The sequence below is a fragment of the Lagopus leucura genome, unplaced genomic scaffold (assembly GCF_019238085.1).
Source record: "Lagopus leucura isolate 7727_CA_CO unplaced genomic scaffold, USGS_WTPT01 Super-Scaffold_100159, whole genome shotgun sequence".
Taxonomy (NCBI): domain Eukaryota; kingdom Metazoa; phylum Chordata; class Aves; order Galliformes; family Phasianidae; genus Lagopus; species Lagopus leucura.
The window spans coordinates 20612276-20638208 of NW_024962335.1; the positions used below are offsets into that span (position 1 = coordinate 20612276).

Consider the following 25933-nt stretch of genomic DNA (forward strand, 5'->3'; position numbering starts at 1 on the left):
ATCAGACTGAATTAACAACGTAGGAGAGAACACATTCACAATAGGGCTGGAGTCAAAAGATTTGAGGAAGATCTTCAAAGTATGTTTCGCTATGGGAAGAGCAGAAGAGACCATATGCAGACTTCCAAGGTGAAGGTTATTTTTGTAGTTTGAAAGGTAAGTCAGGTGCTGTGACCAAGTGAGTTTAAGAGAGAAAATACAAGAGACTACACCTGCTGCTGTCTGAGGCATGCCACAGCATTATATCCTCATCCTTGGGGATTTACCTGACAGAGAGGGATTTGTGGAAGATCTGCTGATGCCAAGTAGAAATGAACACCAGCAACTTTTGATTCTTCGAATTCCCCCCCAAAAAACAGAACAGCAGGAGTGTTCGGTTGGGCCAGCAACTTCCTATGCATGGGGATAAAGGAGATCTGTTGGACCTACATGTTTTATAATTGATAAAGCTCCTGCATCCTTCAAATTCTAGAAAATCAGAGATGTATTAATTAATCTGTAAGAGCTGACTGCTGATATTCCAGAGCTCCCTTCAGAGTGGTTCCTATGGAAATAGTAGAGTTGCTTATGGACGATTAACAGTAGAAAAAAAGAAAAAGAAAAAAAAAAAACGGTTAAAGAAAAATAGTTATGAAAAAAGTTATTGGATGTTGAAGTTTAAATATTTAAGAGATTCAGTATCAGCTGCATACCAAGAAAGGGGTCAAAAGAGAACTCTACTCCTTTTTTTACATAAGTTCCTTTCCTTCTGTTGCTTTGCTGGCAAAAGTAGGTTCTCTTCAGCCTACTGCATGTACATAGCTCAACTCCTGCCTGCCAGGGACACTCACAGCACTCTTCTAATGGCTGAAAAGAGCTGCTGGGCTCTGTAACATTCCTGAAGTAGGAGTCTGTGGTAGAACTTTGTACTGCAGGCTTGTCTCTATCCTCTAGCCCCAACAGGAGCAATGTGTCAGTACATACCTCTGTATACCTGCTGTCATGTGGTGTGAGGCACAAGAGAGACCACATAATACAATTTCACACAATTGTAGCTGACTGGTCCCTCCTTGCCCTGCCTGCTGCTTACACAAATGGGCAGCTACATTAACACACTGAGTGATCTCCTCAATATAAATTCAATAAGGGCTGAGGAGTACCTTTTTTCCCAAGCTAAGCCTCAAGGGCCGCATGCTTTCAGAGAACTAACTGTAATGGAAATGAATTTAATTTGCTTTGGACATGGACATCTGCCAGCATGCATATTTGAGAATAGGTTCATGTGCAAAACTTTTCTGAGGCAAGTTAAAAGCAACAAATTGTTGGAAACCACGGTACAGAAACTATGGTTCAAAATGTTGCCTAGCATCCAGAAAAAAGGTGGGGATGTTTCTACAGACTTGCCTAATATGAAATACCAGCCGTCAAGAAGCCTCTTGTGCTGGATGGCTGGATGTCTCTCCAAAAATGTTTATAAAAAGTGCAGAAAGATGTTGAAGTAAATATAGCTCAAGATTTCCCAAGTAGATATGCCTTTCTGAAATGAGAAGTATTAAACTGACCAACAGTGGACATCTTCATTGAGCTATTTTAAATAGGAAAACATGAAGAAACAGGCCACTTTCTTTCAGTCATGAAATTCTATCAAAACTATGAAGATGGCATTAAGGAGAAGTCAGTAAAGAAATATCACCAGGAGTGAAATGTTAATTTCAGTGAAATGAGTGGAAGATTTCCCACTTTTTCAGGAGGGGCACTGTGAGAAAGGGTTTTTCTTCGTGTTCTTAAGATTAGTCATCATGTGAACAGGAATGGCAAAACCATTGTGCAGCGTGCCCAGACAGGTATTCAAAAATATATCTATTCTGTGCAAATGTATAGCATTGGAGACAAGTTGCAATTATCAGTTTGGAAAAAGAGTTGTCAAAAGCTTGCCTGAGGCTGAAAATGATTTTTTTGTTCCTTCACAGCAGAGAAGGGTGAGAATATTGTTTACAATGTTGACAGTTAACATTGTCCCAGACCAGTGAGTGTATCCCCTTCTGACTCTAAAAACTTAAGGCAGTCTTTGAACTTGTCACCATCTGAAGAATACTTACATAACTGAAATGTAATCCCAGCCTAAAGACACATCCTTCTTTTGGTAACCATTTTCCTCTCTATCCAGATTTCCTCGATGTGAAGAAACTCCTTCTGCTGAACCATCTCCTAGTGTTTTTTATTCTTAAATTGCTATGAAAGGCTAATATATTAAACATATCTAGTGCAATATGTAAAGTGTCGAGGAAGCTTCATTTGTCTGCTGTTCTACAAATGATTCTAATCTTCTCATAACAGCAAATCTTGCATAACAATTGTTGAATAGAGTGACTTTCAAAAGTGAGAAAATCAAACAATATGATTTTTGCATTAATTGATATGGAATAGTGATTGCTTTCTAGCAATTATGGAAGTAAATGTAATGAAATAAATACAATTTTTATTGAAATGAACTATTTTTTTGTTGTTGTTCAATTCCTTAGCAATTACTGTATTTCATTATTTTAAATATTTGTTGCACTATCAAGTACAATATGTGAGGCTGTTGAGCAAACTACTAAAATAACAGACGTGAAGACTGTAATCTGTATGATTCTTTCCAGAATTAGCTCTCAAATATTTTCATTACTTATAAAACTTAATTAGTTTCATGCTATGTTTTAGGGCTGCAGAACTTAGTTTTTCTGTAAAGATTTTGAGACTGGATTAGAGACCATTTGAAATAGTTTAATGGAAATAAAGAAAGAAAATTTAGAGGAAGTTGAAGAACTGAAGTGGATATCGAAAAGAGACACCAAGTTATTAGAAGACTTGAAAAATGTCTTGCAGTGAAAAACTTAAAATAAGACTGACTAGAAAAGCTTTGATAGAATCAACTGATAGTGCCTTCATTAAATTGAAGCTCTGTTGGATATTTATATATCTGGTTTTGAAATAATTTCATGTTTCACCATTTTCTAAATGAGTAATTGTAACTTTCCAGTTCTAGCAGCCTTCAACTCAAAATATAAGCTAATTATGCTAATAACACCTACACTGAGCTGGAAATCTTGCAAATGACCCCAAATTGAATTTCTTTTTGGCTTTCTTTTTTGTTGTTTTCTGAGATACCATCAACCTTTTGCAAGAGTTCTACATTTTGTCGGACTTTGAGAATCGGAAAATATTCTGTCTAGCTTGATCGAAAATTCAGCTGGCTTAGTTTATCAAAAAAGTTCTTTCAGTGGGGGCATACCTCTGTATTCATGTATAGAATTAACGTGTGACCATTCTCTGGCACTGAGGCCAACTGACATGTCACAGTCTCTGTCCATCATCTACTGAAATAGAAGGACATCCAAGTGCCTATGATGAATGATTGTTAGCCTTCCCTAATGACCCAGGCCCAGGAATTGGCTGGGAGACATTAAATGATTAAAAACATTCCAGATACTGGCAATGGTAACTGAGTTTCAAGCTCTGGTTTGTTTCTAGCACTTTTAGCTTGTGTTTTGCATAGACACGTTTTATGAGGCATATTATATCTTTCAGTCTCTCATACAAAGGTGTGAAAGAATCAATGGCTGTAAATTAGTACTACAAAAATACAAATCAGAAATACAAATTTGCAACAAAGTGATTGATCAGTGAACCAAGCTGTAAACTCCATCAGCATCCCTTAATGTCTTCTCTTGCCGTCAAGATTAGACACTGCTGCAAAACATGGACAAGCCCATTAGAAATTATGAGACTCAGAAAACATAGCATGGTAAATAGTAGATCAAACCAAATAGCCTAATAACCCCTACTGAGGATTCATTCTCTAGAAAAACTGTATGCAAAAGTATTGCTTGCTTCTTGTGTTACATTGCTAGTAGGTATAATTATGCATCCATTCATTTTATGGGCGCATCTTAAATCGAAATTTGCTGTATGAATTTCTCATTAAGCTGACGTGAATATTCCAAGGGCTATATTTTGACATTTAACTGCAGGCAGAAAAAGATGCCCAGGCCTGTCAAAAGTGTTTATGGAGGCATACTTCTGTTCAAGGCAGGGAAGCAGTTAGTGCTAAACTCTTCAAATGCAAAAGCACATCTACTGCCAATTCTTCCATGAAGCTGGCCAGGACATACATGAAGTAGGGTTGAGCTGAAGTGTGTCTTCAGACTATAAACACCTATTTACATTGACTATGCTCATCCATTTTCATGTTGAATGGGCCTTAAGCTCATTATTTCTTACTGAAAGTTGTATTTGGAGATTAAATATTAATAAAGAAAACCTTCTGAAATTATCTTCCGGAAACTTAATCTCCCAGGAGGACTCATGATCTGCAAACTGTTTTGTGGAGCCAACACACATCTAGAGGACTTTTTTTTTTAATCCTGTGATCTTTTAGAAAAAAGTATGCTCATACCCTGGTTGCACTTTTCCACTGGTTCAGTTTAGTAGCCTGTAGCCTCCAGCTATGGATACAAAATATTAGCTGTTAAACTGTCAAACCTTGTTGTAACAAGAAGCAGCAGCCTTTGCTTGAGGGGCATTTAAGTAGGGCTCATTGATTTTTTTAAAAAGCATACAGAAGCCTCTTTTCAAAAGGAAAGGGTTATTTTAGTTATATTTTAGAAGATTACATGATTCTGGAAAAATCAAACTGAAATGTGTCACACAGAATAAAAGTCTTAATTAAGCTCCAATCGGCATTTCTGGTGATCCACCATCTCCTAAAATACAAGTCTGTTTGCAGAATTTAGTCAGTACGAAATCTGTTCTTTTTACTTCGGCAGTGTTATTGGATATGTTAATGCACCATGGCAGAGAAAGTCAAATGCAGGGCAGCAGGGGTAGCTAAGTGTATGGTATGGTCTTCGTACAACCAAGGGCATTGAATAGTGTAGTATGAAGGCAACTTCATGTCATGATCAACAGTGTTTGAGATTTAACCATTACAACTTATTGTTCATGGCAGACTGTAACTTGTTCCTATTTATCCTGTTTTAACATGCTTATGAACCAGTTAGCACACAAAGTCAAAAGTTTGACAAGTCCTAAGGAATTTCTCTATCAGCCTGGGTGTTTGTAACTGACCTATCTTCATCTTACAGAAAATGTTGATTGCTGTTTAATTTTTTTCCGCAAGATGTATTCCCAAGCAAACACCATTTGATCACTATAGATAGGTGGATTTGGGACTGTTTGGGTAGTCCCTTACTTCCTAAGAAGTTTGACTGCCTGTGTGTTGCCGGTGGTTTCAGTACTGGCCCTGAGCCTTTGCAACAATGAACGGGGAATTTGGAAAAGAGGTAGTGGAGAATGGTAGCATTTTAAAGGCATAGGCTTAGATATCAAAAAGAAAAATAGCTTTGAATGAGGCTTCAAAACTCATCATGGGACAATGATTGCAATGCTTCTATCTTCTCACTTTTTTCATATTCTTTTCTCTTCATGTTTGTCTGTCATTATGATCTCTGTTTCTAATTCCTTGCAGACATCTCAGTCAGTTTGTTAGCAGTAGTCGTCAGCTTCTGTGGGCTCGCCTTGCTGGTAGTCTCACTTTTTGTCTTTTGGAAATTGTGCTGGCCCTGCTGGAGAAGCAAACCTCTCACTTCCAATGCCAATAATGTCCCGCAGAGCACTTCCAGTGCTCCTACAGAGGTTTTGGAGACCAGTGAGAAAAAGGAAGTTAAAGAAAATGGGAAACCTACAACAAAGGTACTTGAAGCTGCATTGAAAATTAGCCACACTTCACCCGATATACCAGCAGAGGTCCAGAACGCACTGAAAGAACATCTGATCAGACATGCACGCATGCAGAGACAGATCACAGAGCCCACGTCATCATCAAGGTAAGGGATACTTGCATCTGTGGCATGTTTCCTGGGAAAAGGTACAGCCGTAAAATTTCCAAGATCGTAGGGTACTTGTGAGTTCTTAGCAGTTATGGGCAAAACAGCAGCCGTGTGAAGGTAAAGCATCTGTATCATTAACTGAATATCCCAAATAAGATGGCAGATCTTCAGCTACCTCACTGTTTTATGAAGATTAAATCTATCTTCTACTACTTTGTAAATACATATGTATTTACATATACGTATTTACAACATTTCCTTTTTTTGTGTGTGTATAGGAAAATCCATCCTCGAGTGATTTTTCAAAGTACTGCAAGTCTGTCTTTTCACAGATGTATTTTTATAGTCCTAGCAGTTGCTTTTACAGATGAAAGTTTTCCTCTTCATTAAAGAAAAAGATTAAAGATTTATTGTTGATGGCATTTATTCATGACATGTATGCCTCTTATAAAGGAATTAAAATCCCAGTCTAAGAATGTAGTCCTTACAGATTGATTTCAAAGCAATACAGATTCTGTATTTTGGAATATATGTCAAGCATGTACTATTGCAGCAATGATTTCTTTTGTATTAAACTGAAGGACAGAAACTTTGATTTTGTTGCTGATACTGAGTTATTTTGAAAAGTTCTGAAGAAAAGATGTGCAGTGATCTGTAGTACCTAACGTGATTTTCTTCAAATACTGTCAGCAAATTTAATGCATGGGAAGCAGGCAGCAAGTTAAAAAGAACACTTCCTATATAAAAATAAATAATAATAATTTTTTTTTAAATGAATGTTTTCTTAACACAAAATAGGAGGTTAAAAGAGGCATTTGAAGTACTGTGTAACACTGTAAGAGTAGAAATCCTGTATAGGAAGTGGCTTTAACTCAGTGGACCTTTTGCTAAATGGATGCATGCTACCGAGTGAAACAAATCAACAAGGAAAAGCCAAACAATAATAATAAAAAAACATCCACTCCATTTTCATTGACACACAAGATTGTAGGAGACGTGTTTTACATTTAGTGGACACATTTTTTGCTGGCTTTCTGAGAGTCCCTAAGACCAGTACTCTGCCAGCTCAGTGCATTCTTAGAACTGGTGAGTGTAGAAGTGATTTTTTTCCCACTTTTGCAAAAACAAGGAACAGACAACGGGCAACCAAAAAGTAGAGCACTCCAGCCAAGGTCTAGCTGACTACAGCAGCTGAACCATGTCCTGAATGGTAAGACTGTATAGCTGCATTTAAGCCATGTTGCCCTGCATGTGCCTGATTGCAGCTACTATATCCACCTACAGAGATAGGAAGCATGGTGTCCAAACTGCTCTGAGGAACTTTTCCAGAATACTGGGAAGGCGGCTTTGACATTGTAGCTGCTATAAGAGGGACAGGCAGAGGGACAAAAAATGATACTCTGTCGCATGACAAGGATCTCATGCAACTGCTATCTGCAACTGCTATGCTGCTATCTATCTAATTGGATATTAATTGGAACGGTTTTATGCATCATGTGCCAACAGGTAAATCTGTAGGTGATCAGACTGTCTGACTTCCTAAACAGACAGAAGAAATAACTAGCTGGCAGATAGGCTTGAAAACTCTCTATGGCAACACAGGGGAAGAAAGAAGTTCCAAGGAGTAATCCAGAGCTACTTCGAGCTGTCAAAATATTTCCACAGATCTCCAGAGTGATTTGGACTGGGATATGAATACATAAAATAAAAGTGAAATCCAGCACAGTTTTACAAAATTAAAGTCTGTCATCTGTCCTGCTCTTTCAGTATCTACTATAGGGAAGCTTTTTCTTTCTATCTTGTCTAAATTACAAGTTTTAAATCTTTCCTAGAGGGACAGTTCATTTCCCCTGAGTAGCCCTGCTTGTCTCACCTTAAGTAACTAATAGTAGGTGTAAGTAACTAATAGTAGGTGCAGTAAACTGCAGTAGAATTCCTGCAGTGGTGTTCATTTAAATGCATTTTTGCTCAGTGTTAGAGAGGGCCATTTTTCCCTGTACTTTGTAAAGGTATGCTGCAGTGTAGTTTATAGATTCACTAATATTTCTTCCTTCAAATGTTCACTTGTATTTTCAAAGAGCTTTGAGCTCTTTAGCATTAAGTAGGAGAGGAGCTTGTCATTCAGCTCTAGAAGAGTAAGTCAGCTCCCATGAGGCACAAAGGCAAAAGTGAGGTGTGTGGGAATGTTAAGATTAAAGAAAAGCAAACAGGTCAATTGAATTTGGTGATGGAAATAGTAACCTCAGTCCTGGCAAAATGTGATTCAAATGCTGGTGTCCATTCCTGGATATGGTCTAAAACATCACCTGAATATCATCTCTTGAAGATAGATCAGAGCCACATGTTGTAAATCTCAAGTCATATTGTAAATCACCATCCTATCCTTCTCATTTGTCTTACATATGCTACTCTTGCTGTTTAGAACTCAGCTTCATACTATCATTATTCCAATGCAAACTTGTTTTATACTATAGATTTTTGTCCAGGCTTTGTCACTCAAAATGTATTTGTTCGAAGTTACGGAAAGTGTGTCTGTAGGATTGCTAAGTGAAAGCCAGTAATAGTGGATGTACCTGGATTTACACGTCAGTAGCTTCCCTACACCTTTTTATCCTGGTTGCTTGACATCCTTGTACTTCATTTTAACAGTCATTAATTCCTTTGTTATTGCAGAACAAAGGATGATAAATATGTTGCCATGACAACAATGAAGCATCTTAATAATTAACAGACCAATTAGCTGTCTTGGTGAAATGCTGTGACTCAGAGCAGATACAAGGCGCTATGTAATTAGGGCATTGGCTTACTGGAGCAAAAGTTCTGTTGGTTCCCATGAGGCACAGCCATACAGCTGCACTGTTCTACTTAGTGACGCCATGCAGCAATGACTGTCTTCACCAGAGGATCTTACGTATATAGTGTTTGACAGTTTGAAAGGAGGTTGGTACCTTAGAAATCATAGTCATGTTTTTACATGCTACTTTTGCAAGGATTAACTCAGGTCTTCATAAATGCAAGAGACTACAGGAAAAGAGAGTTTGTCATATATCAAATTTAAACTTGAAATGACATGCAGGCAATTTTCATTTCTCCTAACCAACTGCATGCTAAAAATTTACTGCCACTACGTTTTGGATGGAGTGTTCCTTCCCTGTGTTTGGCATATCCATGAGACCAGAATTCCCAGTGGATGAAGGCTCAGTGGTGTTTATGGACCCCATGAAGAACATAGTTGGGCTTTTACGACTAGTTAGAGCTTTCCCATTCCATCATGGATATCGTATACTTTGAATTTGAGGAGCTTAATCTTTTAAGAGAAGAGGAAGTCTTTGAACTTATCTGCTTGTAACAGATAAATAATGTGTGTATATGGAAAAGTTGCAATGTATTATGAGAGGTGTATTACTGTTCATCTAAATTGGAAATCAAAACACCTGTGTTTTCTGGAGTTACTTCAAACTTGAACTACAAAGTTCTCCCTCCCCTATTCTTTTGTCACAATTTTGCTGCATACTACGTCTAGCAGTACTGAAGCAACCAAAATGGGAAACATTCTTGTCTATTATTTAATGGCTGCAGATTACCCTCTTGTATCTCTGCTCAGCTAAATTGCAGTCGTTTTGTGCTGGGTGCCTTCTGCAACCACTTCACTTAAGCAAAAATACAAATAATATCTATGAAATGAGTCCTAGTTGCCTCCAAATAGACAATTTGCATTTCTGATTTAAAGAAAGAAACACACAGCTGTGACACCTCTTGTTTTCAGAACACAACACCACAGGGAAACCAAGCAATAAGGCAAGGCTGCATTTGGCATTAATAAGCAATTGATTGCAAAAAGCAGAGGAAATTCTGACAATTAAATTGTTTTTTAATGGCAACTGAGTATGCTCACAGGAGGAGGAAGTGAGCTCTTCCAGTGCAGATTGTAAGGGTAGTGAAGTACCAAGGAAAAGTGAAAATGTCCAAAAAATAAACTGAACGATGTAGTCATAATGGCATCTGCTGATGATTATGTCTATGAAGCTTTTTGACCAATGTTTTTATACTATTTTAAAGCTGTATGATATACCAGAGATTTGATTTCACTCTTCCATTAATTCCATTAATGTTCATCCGTCAAGATAATCTCATAAATAAGTACAGATATACTACATAGTATTCAGAATTGCGAGGATTTAAACATTTTTTGTGAGGATTTACAGTTTTTGGTTGTAGTAGATTCTGTTTGCTAATACACTACACAGAGGAGTGTGAGAACAGAAGGAAAAAAAATATGCCACAGTAAAATATTGTCTGAAAATGAAATGTGTTGCAGCCAAAACAATGTTACAGGATAAAATGACCTGTACCTCAGTGTACCAGATACCCAATAGGTACACATAAAGTGTTTCAGGTTGGTAAATACTATGCTGAAAACATCTATACCTTTCCATGGCTTCCTTGAGGCTTTCACAGTGGTCACTGTTAAGCATGGTAAACATTTAATTGGAAAGCAGACAAGGAGTGCCTTCAAACAACAGGAGGTCTGTTGTCTGTGATGCTTTTTTCTGCATGACTATATTTTGTTCATGTCCTAGCAGAGTAGGATCAAATAATGCTGGAATTCTATGAAAGAACCTGAGCTCATTTTCAGCTGCATAGCTTGAAAACAAGGTAAGAAATATATATAATGCCAGGATACTGAGCATTTCTCAGGCCAAGTTCATTCTGAATAATCATTTCCTCTTAAAGTTGTTTTAGCACTTATAAAGCATTTGAGGCTTGTTTTTTGGTTGCTTTAAAGAGTGGAAGCCTTACTAATTTTGTCTTCTTGTATTTTCTACTTAGTAATAGCCAGGTCTTTTCCTGGAGATAACCATGGCTCATTTTGTGTGTGTATGTGTGCAGGCACAATTCTTTCAGGAGGCACTTGCCAAGGCAGATGCAAGTGTCCAGTGTTGATTTTAACATGGGGACAGATCCAATTTTACAAAGGGGAGAGACAACAACCAGCATTGGGAGAATAAAACCAGAACTCTACAAACAGAAGTCTGTGGATTCCGATGGGCAACAAGAAGATGTGAAAACATGTGGAAAACTTAATTTCACTCTCCGGTATGATTATGAGAACGAACTTTTGGCTGTCACAATTGTCAAAGCCTTAGATCTGCCTGCTAAAGACTTCACAGGAACATCTGACCCCTACGTTAAGATTTATCTGCTTCCAGATAGGAAAAAGAAGTTTCAGACACGAGTTCACAGAAAGACATTAAATCCTGTCTTTGATGAAACCTTTCAGTTTCCTGTAGCCTATGATCAACTCAGCAACAGAAAATTGCATTTCAGTGTTTATGATTTTGACAGATTTTCTAGACATGACATGATTGGGGAAGTAATTCTTGATAACCTTTTTGAAGTCTCAGATCTCTCCAGGGAAGCCAATGTATGGAAAGACATCCACTGTGCAACCACTGTAAGTAATGTGTTCCAAACCTATTAATGTGATATTTTCATTTCCATTTTGTAGTTCATGGCAGAGCATCCTGCTTATCAGCAGATGCTAGAAGGAATAAATAAATATATGAATAACTAAACTCTTGTCAATATTTCCCTTTAAGCATAGAGAAAAAGATGCTTAGGAAGCTATAAAATTTAATTACTGAAATAATCTTCTGGGAACATATCGGCATTCTTATAGCTCACTGTGCAAATGTAAATTAGATTTATCAATTAAATAATATGTCACAAAAAAATCACCGTTCAAGAATAACTATTAATATTTTTTTGATAGGAAAATACCTTGTCCTTCCAAGTGATCATCTATTAAGAAACAGAACCCATTCTCCTCTTTTTAGCAGATTTTCAATACTTGTGAAACTTATGAGACAAGAGAGGCTAAAAATGCTTGAAATTCTTTGCTTGCTGCCCTTTGCTTAGAGTCCCCCAGTAGATGTGTCTCTGTTGCTGTTGGTTACTAGCAAAACCCAAGAGACACAAGCAAGGAGAGTTAGGAAATATAAATTATTTGTTGTTTATTGTTACAAGCAAGAGAAGAAGGCCCGCACAATTCACACATAGAATTGGTGAGAAACTATCATCTGAAAACTCACCAGTCCCTAACGATCATCAACTTAAAAATCTTCCCTGGTTAGAATTTGAGAAGAAACGGCAAAACACTGTTTTTAGATGGTTTGGTTGTTTTGATGAATTGGTTGGTATTTTCAACTAAAATGCTTATTTTTATAGAAATTTCCCCCTCCACTGCTCTGTGGAGATAACCAAAATAGTCTGTTATCCTGGTTTTTAAGAAATGCTAGACATTGCATCAGAGGCAGAATCTTCATACCATTTCTTCAGTAGAGCCAGAGACTTCCCATATCTCTTCTCTCAAACATTCTCATGCTGTGCATACCTGCTGGATGATGGAATCTAGGTGTGCATGACTAAGAGGACAAGAAGGACTTGGATTTGCTCACTAGTTTGAGCATGAGCGACATATTTCCTGAGGAAGGAGAAGACCAGGCAGCAGAACATAATGAGGACAATTTTCAGTAGTGAATTCAGGAAAACAATTATTTATTTCAACTATGAGGTTTTCCAAATTGCTGTGAGCAGTCTCTGGCACAGCTCCAGAAAAACACATCTCTGTATGCTTTGTTTGATCAAACTCAGATTTCAACTTAAGGATGATGTTCTCAATCTTTAAGTTAAATCTGTGTTTAAGGCCTTGAGATAATATAGTACTAATATTTTTATATTTGTATATATATATACTTATATGCATATATATTTCTTCTAGTGTTGGTATTATCTCTAATACTTTAGTAATAATTTATATGCTTACTGTTTTTTTGCAACAGACGAGTGTGTCTTTAGCTTACAATTAGATTTCAGTAATTTAGAATCCCTGGACTGTCCCATCATTTTAGGCAGATTGAAATGGCATAGCAGATGGTGCTGTTGAGAGAGAGATATTCTATAGAGAGACTAATATACATCTGGAAGAAAAAGTCTGCTAATCTTGGCACTGTATTCTAATCAAAGTTTCTTCTTCTCTAAGAGTTAGTACACACAGTTGCAGTGCTTAGTTTGTTCTGCCCATTTTAATCTGTATGAAGTTTACGATAAACCATCTAGCATTTGGATTTCAGCCTTTCTGCCACTGTAGCTTATAGTATTCCAAGTGCATAAATTTTCCCTACATCATTAGCAGTAAACACATGCACACAAAGTATTTTCAAGCATTCAGTGACTGTACGCACTTTCACACACTTCACCTAATTCTCAGCAAATTATGTAATAAACTGGTGTAATTGTTTTTTGTTTTTTGTTTTTTGTTTTTTTTTAATCCTGTCAAAATGGAGCCCTCCTATAAGGTGTCCTGTTACTATATGTGCAATGTGCTGCCTTGTGTTTTACTTCTGCTGTTTCATGTAGATTAAAATTCAATTAGTAATAAAGGTTGCTAATTCTGACATTTCAGAAACTGTAAGATGAGGGAGCCAATCCTGCACTGCAAGAAACAGCACGTAAGATACTAGTCAGTGGGGATTTACAGTACTGCGTACCAGATCTAAAGTTTCCCAGAGTCACTAACTAGCTATTAAACAACTAACACTTGCCAGAGTCAATGGAACTTGGATCAAGCCTTGAAAAACATGATCTGCATGGTTTTGCAATAAGTAAAAAATAACTATATCCAAGACAGGCATATTTTGATTTTCATAAAAAACTTGTAATTTAAAAGAAAAAGAAAAAAAGAAAACTGGGGTTCTCAACAGGAAAGCACTTTCACTGTAAGGAGGAATCAAGACACCCACATACAAATATATTTCCCTCATGTTTTTTCCTTCCTCACCTTTGCTCTGTTTTGTTGTATGTTGTATGAAATTTGCAGATTTACTGTTCAGATATGCTTTCTGCACCAGTGGTTTGCTCATACTTTTGCTAAATGATAAGTAGTAGAAAATGGTAGAAGTGGTGGATCAAAAATTGGTCCAAAACTTTAAAAAGTACAGCAGAAGTGGCTTCTCTTCAGCTTTTTGTCTTCTGCATCTCTTCCATAGTCCAGGATTTTCTGTTCAGAAGATATAATGAACTTAAAAACATTCTTATTGTCTACTTGGAAAAAGCTTATTTTTATGACACAGTCTAGGAGTTGAAGATCCACTAGACAGAATTACCAGAGAAATGAACTACAAAATTTTACTGTGAAGGAAGTTGCTGCAGCAGATCAGGAGATTCTCCACTGTGTAAAGGCTGTCAGGCAGACATCTTTAGAGGCTTTGCTCGCACATCTATAAGGAGTTTTTATTTGGTAGAGGAAACACACAACCTGGGGAAGGTGAGTCTGAGTGGATGCATTGAATCCTTTTGGCCGTAAAACCAATGACTATGTGGTAAACCACAATTTGAATCCTTTTTTTTTTTTCCTCTCACAATAGTTATTTGAAATGACTTAATGAAGTGCAGGATTGGTACCTCACATACTCAGTTTTATAGTTTTCAACCGTTGATATTTATTCATCTTTTGTATTTGTATTTTGTATTTTGTTCCTTTAATTTTTCATTCATATCATTGTTTCTCTGTTATGTGTTCTGTTGGAAACCTGCAGCTATTGTATAATATGTAGCATGTACCTGTTGTAAGTGCTAAAGCATTTTCATTTTTAATGTTAAATTACCAAAATAAATTTGGTGTAAAATTGGCTGTGGAAAAGAAGTATTCTAGATATCTGATGATATTAATACCCCCCAGTTTTGCTTCAACATGGGTGGTTGAACTTTCAATAAATAATCCATTATTTACTTGGTTCGTTTGATTGATTGAATTAAAAGACAAACCAGAGGCAGCTTTGGACCACCTGCAAAGGTTGTGCAGTATACTGGTATACTGTAATTCTTAGTGCACTGTAGGAAACTATTTCATAGCATCCAAGGCAAACAATATCACATGAACTGTTTAGTCAACATATCTATCTTCTTTTTTTGTAAAGTGCTTGCAAGCTTTGCATATATTTCTGAAGTTTGTTATTACCTATATACTGTACGTTTTTGTTTGTTTGTTTTTTTTAAATCAACAGAAAAAGAAAATTTGAATTGCTAACAAGAATTTAAGTGCCAGTACTTAGTATCATTAAAAGATTTAGGCAAAAAGGACACTTCTTGAAATGATCTAATATTTTCTGGATGTGAAAGTTCATCAACTTCTGATTCTTATTTGAAAATTGATGCACTGCTTTGGAAACATCTGCCTCTGATGTCATTGCCCAAAATATTGGTGGAAAGTAAATCAAACACAATTGAAGCCCATTTACCCAGGGCTATTGCAGCTTTCCTTGTTTTCCCTGTAGTTTACAATTTTATAAGTGGATAAAAGTAGCATACTGGACTGAGTAATGCAATAGTGGTACAGAGCTAATAACAATTTCTCTTATGTAGTCAAACCTTGAGGCCACATTATTTGGATTATCTTATTTGTTGACATTCAAAGAGCAGAACTATCAGGAGCTGTTTTATTACTGGCAATGTAGGGGACTATGCCATGCAATTAGCCATCCTCATCAGAATGGTTTTACCTTACCATTTCAGGAAATGTCCATAAAAGCTGTGAAATAATGTTGAATGCATGTGAAAGAGTAAAGTCTTGTAAGCACAGAAACATTTTTTACTTCTGTAATAGTAACAGTGCCTTTATAGCCAAGAATAGCTGGCACTTGCCATTTCCAATCTATCCTGATAATATAAAAGATCCATATGATTACCTACTGCTCTACTAATGAGAGAATACTCTGGTCAGTCTTTATAGGAAAAGTGCTTAGGTTTTTTATTTAGGTTTGGGACTGCTTTCAGCCCAGTTCATAGCCAGAAAAGACAGTTGAGAAAGAATGGGTTTCTTACTAGCCCCTGAAAGCAGCTTCAATTGTTGAATATTTCTTTTCATTTGAAACAATAGATCATTTGAATATTCTGTCTTGCTAAAAGCTAACTACTACTTTTGATCTACCTTAAATGTAAGAGATAGTAGATGAATAAAGAGGGTGGTTTACCCTGAGGAAACTAATTTTTCTGCCTCCAGGTGGTAGCTGAGCTTCAAGTGACCTCTGAATTTCTTGCTACTGATTTTCTCTTAGCGATCAATTCATTGCTCCTTCAGATGAATATATCTGAAGTTACTTAGTTACTGTTCCATTCACCTGCCAATGGACGCCACGTTTAGATCACACGCGTATCTCTGTTCCTAGTTGTTCTGAGCTTCCTTGCTGGTGAGAAGTATGAAACTACCCCCTACATGCATAAGGCAGATATTTAGGTACAGAAGGGTTGACAAAACCAGCACCCAGGAGGCTTCCTGGTCTCCTGTTGGGAGCATTCAGCCTGCAAGATCCTAACTGCTGTCTCAGGGAGTCCTCCTTCTGTGATCAGAATCACAATCAGAAACTACTCCTACCCAGAGCAATCAGGACATCGGGCTAAAACAAACATTAGGCCTCCTGAAGAGGAAGACACAGTCATTATGAAGCAACAGACCCCAATGTCTCTATACCATCTTCTACAGAGGCAAGAACAAACACAAATCTCATTGATTCATTTTCCAGGAGACCCACTCAATCAATAAGTGGTGCTGGGAAGAAGAAAAAGAGCTGAATTTTGTATCCAAAGAATAACAGAAGAGGGAAGTAAATATTAGCCTTGAGGACCAGATTTCCAAAGTGAAATCCCATTGAGAGATGGTAGAATTAGCTGTCCTATGCAGACGTCATGCAATTTTGACAATGTCTGTGCTGGCATAAATAGCATCAAATTCAAAATGTATAGATGAGAAAACAGTATTCAAAAAGTCCAAAGGTCTAATTTCTGCCACTGCTTTGTTATTATTATTATTATTAATTATTATTATTATTACATACTGGACATAAAGATAGTTTTTAATATGTCTGAACAGCTAAGAATTCAGAAATGTGTCTGAATAATTTCTATGATAACTAGAAAGTGATTACTACTTAGTACAGGCACTCACTCAACATACTGCAGGAAAATGGAAAGAGAAAATGTGTAAATCATTTCTTTGGGTGTAAAATAAATTAATGCCAATCTAAGAATTTTCTCTTGTAATCAACTCTTGTAATCATTAAAACACCATTTAAATTAGAACTATTGGGAAAGTAGTCCTCAATAGTAACATAGAGATTAAAAATTAAAATTATTAATTGTTGAAGATTATGACCATGAAATTAACATGGATGGTTCATAGGAAATTCAATTTCTAGAGCAGTATTCATTTTGCAAATCACTGGTATTTTAACAACAGAAGTAAAAGACACACTAGTACCAATACAAGTATATGCAATTTTGAGTTCTAGTAACATTTAGATTGTTAAGATTTTATTTGAATTGCAAAACTTGAAAAAGGAAAGGCAAGGAACAAGCACCACCTAAACAAATGGCAAGAATACATTTATGACCAATTATTATTATTACAAAATTATTGTAAAAAGACACTTTATTTCACATATCAGCAGGACACTATGTAGATTCTCTCATTGGCAACATAACTGGTAAATAATTTTTCTCATTCAGTTTAGGATATGGTGGCAATCTGTGAAAGGAAACCACCCTGAACGTGATATCATCTTCTCCTAACTTTCTCACTGGATTTGTAGGTATTCTTAGCTAAATGTTATCTCTGATTAAATTTAATGTCAAGACTGGACAAATTAATCAGAATGATTAATCGTGGTTGGACTCGATGATCTTTAAAGTCTTTTCCAACCTGAGCTATTCTACGATTCTATGAGCAACAGCAGAATTTTGTCCAGCAACAACTAAAAAACTTGATTGGGCTAATTTATGCTCCTGTGCAAAGGTTTCAAACTTCTCTTTACAATGCTCTACTCTTTCTATGACATAACTGGGGAGCATTTCTGTAGAAATGCTTGCATAGAACTAAGTGTGAAGATGTGAGTACTGCTCTCTGGTGGGTCTGATGACAAAGTAATAGAATAAGGATGATTTTTTGTCCAACTTTGCCAACCTCTGGGCTGATATCCCAAGCAGACATAGAACAATGAATGTGTACAGATACTTGGTAACTGGTTAGCATATCCACTATGGGGTGGTTGCTTTTGTAGGATGATAATTATGGTATTCAAAAAAGAATTTACATTCTGTATCTAAAAAATCAAATTAATCTGTGTAGCTAACAGACATACTTATAGTCTGTTTCCTCTGTTTTGTTCTAGCACTGCTGTAACAGAAAATGGATTGAATAGATAGATTGGGAGCCATAAGAATAACTAAAACTGGTGTAGTGCTTACCACCGTTCCAGTTCCTTAGTTGTCTATTATGTCTTCCATACACAAAAGGAAAATAAATGGGGAAGAAAAAAAAAAAAGAAAAAAAAAGATATGCAGTACCATCAAATGCTTCTTTCTGTATTAGTGCAGCTGTGCTTGATGCTGGTAGTTTTTATTCTTTGCTTATTGGGTTTTGTACCTCTTATTGTAATTTGATGGGGGGGATAATGATTGCAAGAATCTGAGTATAGTTTAAAAAGAAAAAAATATCAAAATGGGCCAAGAAAAGAGAGAAAATGTCATGAGAGTTACATAGGTACTGCTATAACAAAAGTTATAGGAGAATATGTGGTACATGTAAAGCAGTCTGAAGGATAGTTCAGATTTGCATGAGATGCTGCTGGTGGTTCTGGGCCTGTGTCCTCTGAGTCATGGTTTTTTGAAGTGGATTGCAGTGCAGATGTAGTTAGTGATGTTGTCTGTACCTCAGCTTTTGTAGATTTGCTCAAACTAAAGGGTTCCTGTCAGATGAATTGTGTGAACTTAATTACCTAGTGTATTATACAGTGAGAGGAATACAAATTTTCTAGAGCAATGGGATTCTGAAGTAATTTAAATCCTATTTTTATACCTCAATTAAAAGAAATAATACTTAAGTACCCAAGGTGTTCAAAAATGTTACTCATGATAGTCAGTTTGATAGACAAAGGGTTTCAGAAAAAGTTTATATGTTGACTGTTACTTTGTTCATTATCTATGTCTGAACTTGTGTATTCATCTCCAAGTTCATGGCCCTCTAGCACACAAGTTATGAAAAACAAAATAAAATGTGTGATATCCCAGCCATTTCATGTGGTGCCCAATCTCTGATGCTTATATATATATATGTAATTTTATCCTTAACCCTTCAAAAGAAAATTTTAAAGTTCAAGATTCTTGGGCTTCACCCTGAGTTCCAAAGAATATGTATTTTAGTTATATTACTTTTAATATCTTAGTTTTCAGTTGCCTGATAATTTCCAGAGGTCTTAACATAACTTTTACAGTTATAACCATAAAATATAACCATAACAATTCACACAAGTATGAAGAAAGACTACCAGTCTTAACAGATATTCGGAACAGAAATTTAGTAAAAATATTAGGAATTTCGATTCCTTGCTAATCAAAAAGACACCACAATAGATTAATAAGTAAATAAATAAGTAAAGGTGCAAATGCTGCAACTAGTATCAAATCAAAAGGAGAAAAGCATCAGAATTGTTTCAGAGGATTCTGAAAGGATTTGTATTTGACCTCAGAGGACCATGGGAACTCCTAACCGCTGGTAATAGTCTATCACAGCTGGTTCTCTTTACCAGGAGAGTTACATGGTGTCTGCAGATCAGTGCAGTGTAGCTACTGATTTTATTTCTAGCTTTCTGATCTTATGACAATATGCTGATAAATGTCTTTGACATAGACAAGGGTGTTTATCTGAAATAGTATGTGTTCTAGCTTACTGCAGAATTTACCTGTTTTCATAGCACAGGTAGTAGCATGAGTATTATTCTGCCATATGAAAATCAGATTTTTCAGGGTGAAGTGAGCCACCTTTTCCCCAGATATAGATCATAGGAGGTCTCAAGGGATGCCTGAATAAATAGTGGAATGGTAGAGAGCCTTTTCCCTGGGAAAAACTCATCCCTTATTACTTCAAACTGAAGAGTATAAAACAGAGCTCTGGTAACTTCAATACACCCCTTTTCATGGCCTGATGTGTGGGCTGAAAACCTCACCCTCATTCGTTATCCAGGCATTATGTTGCATTAGGCATGTTGCGTATCATTTTGTGGTCAAAAACACTATGTTTGATTGCAGGAAATTTTACAAGTTCTTTTCTGAGATAATATATATATTCAGTACACAAGGTTTAGAAAGGAAAGAAAAAGGGCTGAGCATTAGTATCAAGTCGTTGTCATTTTGTTCAGCACTGATGGTTTTCATGAGTATTAGATTAATAGATAGATTAATAGATTAATCACCATTAATAGATTAACCGCCACATGGAGCTTTGCAAGTGTTTTAAGCAGTGCATTTTTTAAAAACACTTAAGTTATGGTAAATAGTCCTGTATGAACTGTTGTTTATCATTTAATCTCACTCAAATTTCTGAGTGTATACAATTTATCTTCAGAATGTAATAATAGAAGATTCAAGTACATTCTCCCATCTTGGAAAAAAATTATTTTCTCCCTATTCACCTACACAAATCAACTCTCTGGAGGAAGAATTTATGACCTCTTAATCTTTTTCATGATCTTCTCACTGTGCTCCATGACCGAACCCATCCTCGTCACCTCCCTCAACTCAGGCTTCACACTTTGAATAGCTGAATGTGGGGGAAGTGCATTTTCTTTTCAAAGAAAAGGATGGGATGTCTTTCATATACGTATATGAGGACCAGTGATCAGTCTGAATTCAGAAAGTAATGGTAGCAACAGAAGCTGTGTTTAAAACACGGATTCCACACATGACAAACCTGTTAAGTATAACACAGGGCAACTATCACTTTAATAAATAATTGAAATTGAAAAGGATTACACTTCATTTGTTCAAGTTTTTTGCAATTAAAAAAAGTGAATTTGTTCACTATCTGTGTGGGTATTCTGTGGTACAAAATTGTGCAGTTTGTGTGGCTAAGTAAGAAACTGGACAAAGGGGGGTACAAAATGACTCTATTATGTAGACTGGATGAGCTAAATAATTTTGAAATCCTGAGAAACCCTGACAAGCATGAAATCTACCCATGGAGAATGCATGGGTACACATGCACAGCACTCTTAATACTTAGAACAGAATCACAGCAAAATGACTGAACTTGTGAACTGACCAACCTACACAAAAGTCAGTCTTTTATTAACAGTGCAACAGAGATTTTAAAGCTATTTTAAAATTACATTCTTCTATCTAGAGTTCACTGTGCAGGAAAAAAAAAGAATAAAAACTACCTATGCATGTGATTAAGTCCATCTTTATTCAAGAAAGATTTGAAGTATCTATTTCAGGTTTAAGCATTAACCCAAGGGAAGCTAGTAAGACTTCATATATATAGCTGAACAATGTGAAAAATCCTCACTCTGACTCACAGCTATAAGCAACATGTTTGTCATCTACCCAGCAGCAATTATTTCACCATGCATCATTTAAAAATATATCATGCTCACCTTCTGATGTTAGATCAGCTGCAACATAAATCCAGCTCAACTCAAATTTGTAATCTCAGGGTAGTTGCTGGTCTGACAGATAAAATACTAAAGCTGAGAATTAAAAACAAGCATTTTAGTGAAGTTAAAAATAATCCTTCAAGATCATACGAGCATGCTTGAGAATTGCTGCCTTACTGAGCTGACAGCCTTACAAGATCTTTACAAGCTATTATTTAAAAATCCTGACTTGTTCTTAGCGTGTTGTAGTAGGGTTAATTATGTTTGCTTGTTTGAGGAGGAGGAGTAGGAAGTTATTTACTATCTTAAAAGAACAGGAATAATTCAGAATATAACTAATATCTGAAGAGCTAAACTTGCATGATATTAAGAAATTATATGTTCTTGTGTATAATTAAGGAAAAAAAATAAAAAAAAAAAACTCTCTTCCTTAGATCCCATTCATCAGATGTTGTTGTATCTGAACTATATAGCATTTTTTTTTAATTTACAACACATTGTCACAGCATAGATACTATTTCTCCATGAGTATCATCAAGATCCTTTCTTTTCTATCTGTCCTAGTGTAAGATCCTCCTGGAAGTTGTCCTTGAGGCAGGAAAGTTTGAGGTGCTACTCCTTTGCTTTATCTTCTTCTGAAACAAAGTCATCCACTAAACAGAGTAAAATCAATAAGGCTAGTAATGTTTAGAAGCACATTCATTTTTTTGAAGCTCTCAGACAGAATGAACCTTTCAGATACTTACATATGTGAATGAATAAAACTGCTGCATTCATTTCAGTGGCTAAAATGCAAGGAAATCTAAGTGATCTAAATATCCCACTTGATTTCTTTACACTGGGTATAATGCAATCTGAGTTTTTCCAAAAGAAAAGTGTGAAATTCTACATTCAGCAGCTTCTCTAACTGTGAATTCAACATGAATGCCAGGAATTCCAGAAAAATTTGGCTATGCTTTTGATTTAAATTCTCCATTTAGTAACTCTAGATCCTGTCATTAAAATATTATCCTATTGGTATTCTTTCTGTATGCTCCATATATTCTTGTTTTCTGGTTCTCTTCATTCATATCAAAAGATGTTTCTCTTCATGGTAAAAATATTTCTGAATTTCAGCATGGTATGAACTGAATTGTTGGCAGTGTGATTAGATTTCTAATAATTGCTTTTCTCTTCCAGGAAAGCATAGATTTGGGTGAGATCATGTTTTCCCTTTGTTATTTGCCTACTGCGGGGAGAATGACATTAACAGTCATCAAATGCAGAAATCTCAAAGCAATGGATATAACTGGTGCATCAGGTGAATCTACTTCTTTTTTAAGCAGCATAGCAGAGCTTACTCAGAAAAGAGACAAAAAACAACCTCTTCTTTTACTGCATGTTTAGCATGGTTCTGAATGGAAGTAGCATCAGAATGAGTATAGCACCTATGTATGTCACACTGAAAGTACGGCCTCCTATTTATTTCCATGGAAACTACAATGGCTACGAAGATCACAATAACACTATTTGATAGAGCAAATTCTCAGTTACAAAACGCTATTTTTCAATATAGTCTCCACCATCAGCTGCGCATTTTTGTCAACAATGAAAAAAAGCCCCCATTCCATGCTTATAAATGTCTCCACCAGCAGAAGTCACCCACAATTTCATAGCTGCTGTAACAGCATCACTGCTGAAATGCACCTCCTACCTCCTCACTGTTCTCACATCTGATGTTTGGTCTTCGTAAATGTTCAGCAAGTACTGATGTATTTCAATGGGTGTGGTCTTTTTCTGCATGGAATTCACAATAAAGCACCGTTGTTTCTTACACACTTCCATGTCAGATGCCATTTTGCCAGCCTTCCCCTCTGCTGCTATCTGTTGCACAGCAACAAAATGTAGTAGGATATTGTCAGGAAGGTTCAATCTCTGCTGCCATACCACCAACGTCTGTCTCTGACATCAAGGCCTAACATAATAAAATAGGAGAAATTACTTTTGGGGCAGCCTTCATATCTGCTATCTTTGGTGTGGTGTTTGGCACATCCATTCAGAAAGTTTATACCTTTCCATTGCATTGACAGCGCATTGGAAGCATGGATTCCCAAGGTCACTGAAGATATTGCATTTTATGTCTTATAAGTATGACATACCTACACAAATATTGTATATATGCTACATGTATGAGTGGCTTTGAGTCCAAGTACACACAACTTATTGTCTGTTACTTAGATCCATATGTCAAAGTGTCACTGATGTGTGAGGGTCGAAGACTGAAAAAGCGGAAAACAACCACAAAGAAGAATACACTCAATCCCGTTTATAACGAGGCCATCATCTTTGATATCCCTCCAGAGAATGTGGACCAGGTCAGCCTCTCAATTGCAGTGATGGATTACGATCGGTAAGCAATGTTTTCTCTCCAAACATTAATCTTCAGTTAGACATTATCTGATCATTGCAAACAACTGATTTCTACCTCCCTGAACTTTCGAGTAAGTCAGTGTCACAAAAAATAAAGTATTTGTGCCTTTCCTGAAGAGGTTTTAAGCTTCCACTACTTTTAGAACTCAGTCCATGATGTCTGTGGTAAGGAAGAAGCTTGGATAGAACTCCTTGCCTGCCTCTAGCAGTGACATGCTTTCTGTCCCCATCTAGATGCTATACAATGTAAAAGTTTGTCAGTTGTGGCTCCTGGTTTAAAAGACACTTGTGCCTCCAGTTTCTATTTAAATGCCAGGTATCTAAAATCAATGGAAGTTTAGATGCCTAAGAAAGAGTTAGGTACCTAATTGCCTCATTGAATTAAGCCACAATTAATTATTTGGATGAATCCTTCAGTTCATCCCTCACTGATTACACATCTTAGCTTCAACTAATCTGTATCCTTACTGAGAATTGAGGAGATTCCTACTCAAAGCAGCTCAAATATTGCAAAGTAAACTAGACTGTGACTGACAGTACTGTGTCTGATCCAAGTCTGCTTCCTTCCAGGGCTATTAATAATGAGCTCTTGAGATTGCAGGGCAAATAAACAGTGAAAGTCCAGTTTACTTATACAAAATGTCAGATTATCTTTGCTCACCATCAGATTTGATTCTGCTTCCATAAATTCTGTTAGGAAGAGGTTCAGATGTGAAAAGGACACTGCAACACCACTGGGGGGAGAAATGTAGAGCAACTTGTGCTCCTCCAGTATTCTCCAGCTGCTCCCTTCAAAACGTTGACTAAATGGAAAGTAGGAAATGTTAGTCTCAGGTACTTGTAGGGAGGTAAGGAAAAGGACTTTCTGGGTTCCCTCAGCAAGTCTATGACACTGCTGGGAATTCTGAAATACTAAGGTAAACCTTTCACTGCTGTAACACCTTGTCTTTCACATTTTTAGCAGAAATTCCAATGATATTAATTAGATCTAGGATATATAGTGTGAATTACATCTGAAACATCTGGAGCAAGAATTTATTCTCTGGCATCTTCCATCACCTTCCCGTACAATAAAACTTGAACGTACTCTCCTTGAGTGTTTTGGTCTGTAAAATTGTAATGGCAAAGGTTAAGTCTTCATCACTGTTTTTATAGCTCCTAGAAATAGTCTGGGAGTGGCTGAAGGTTTTGGATGGTATTACAGAATTTCTTATTGCCACAAATCCACTAAAACTAATATCTGTAATAAATACCAGGAAAATCTTGGACATATATTCTATGTTGCATGAAACTAGTAACCTGAATTATACATCAAATGTTATTAAAACTGCATTCAAAAATAATTATCTTTCTTTACAATTCTCAGCGTAGGGCACAATGAGGTCATTGGAGTATGCCGGACAGGAATAGATGCTGAAGGGCTTGGAAGAGATCACTGGAATGAAATGTTGGCTTACCCACGTAAACCAATAACTCACTGGCATCCTTTGGTAGAGGTAAGAAGTAGCACAATTTTCTCCTCTGGAGTGTATTGCATGTTTAGGGTTATTTTCTCTCTCTCATTTATGTGCTTCTATGAATCATGAAGATCAGCACATCATTGTTGCAGCTTCCCATCTATCACACTGCTATAATACCCTCTGCACAACCTATGTCTGGTTGCTTAGGTTTATTGCTTATTATATCTGCCATTTCAAACATTTTCATGAGGATACCACATGTTACAGCACTGTAACATTAAAACCTTTAAAATTCCTTAGATTTTGATCTTAAATCTGCAAACTGTTTTTCTTGCAGTTACCTGGCCGAGCAACCAGTTTTGATAGCCAGGGATCTTGTTCATCACCAAAACCACCACTTACACCCTAGGGAACAAGAGCGGATTCATCAGGTTCAGTATCCAGTGCTCCCATGTAACTCACATCTACATAAACAGGTTTGGATTCCACAGATGAACTGCATCCATATTTTTGTATTAAAATGCATTTTTTCCTATTCTAAGTCCTATATTACAGTTTATAATAATTTCTTAACATATGAATGAAGTTGACTTGAGCCAAATATAATCCTTTCTCAAAAAATTCACTCACCTGTTTTCTCTCTGGTACATACCCAGTATCAGATCCAATATATTTGAATAGATATAGAAATCAAAAAGAACACTCCCTAAAGCAATGCAAAACCACTGCA

General features: G+C 36.5%; 1 protein-coding gene across 1 annotated transcript in view; it reads left to right on the forward strand.

Moving 5' to 3' along the window:
- Positions 1–25612, forward strand: part of SYT10 (synaptotagmin 10) — a 32017-nt gene extending 6405 nt beyond the window's left edge. The window contains exons 2-7 of the mRNA XM_042890173.1: positions 5489–5846; positions 10740–11304; positions 22514–22634; positions 23552–23723; positions 25110–25239; positions 25541–25612. Of these exons, the coding sequence (XP_042746107.1) occupies positions 5489–5846; positions 10740–11304; positions 22514–22634; positions 23552–23723; positions 25110–25239; positions 25541–25612 (1418 nt within the window). The remainder of the gene's footprint in view (positions 1–5488; positions 5847–10739; positions 11305–22513; positions 22635–23551; positions 23724–25109; positions 25240–25540) is intronic.
- Positions 25613–25933: the final 321 nt, after the last annotated feature.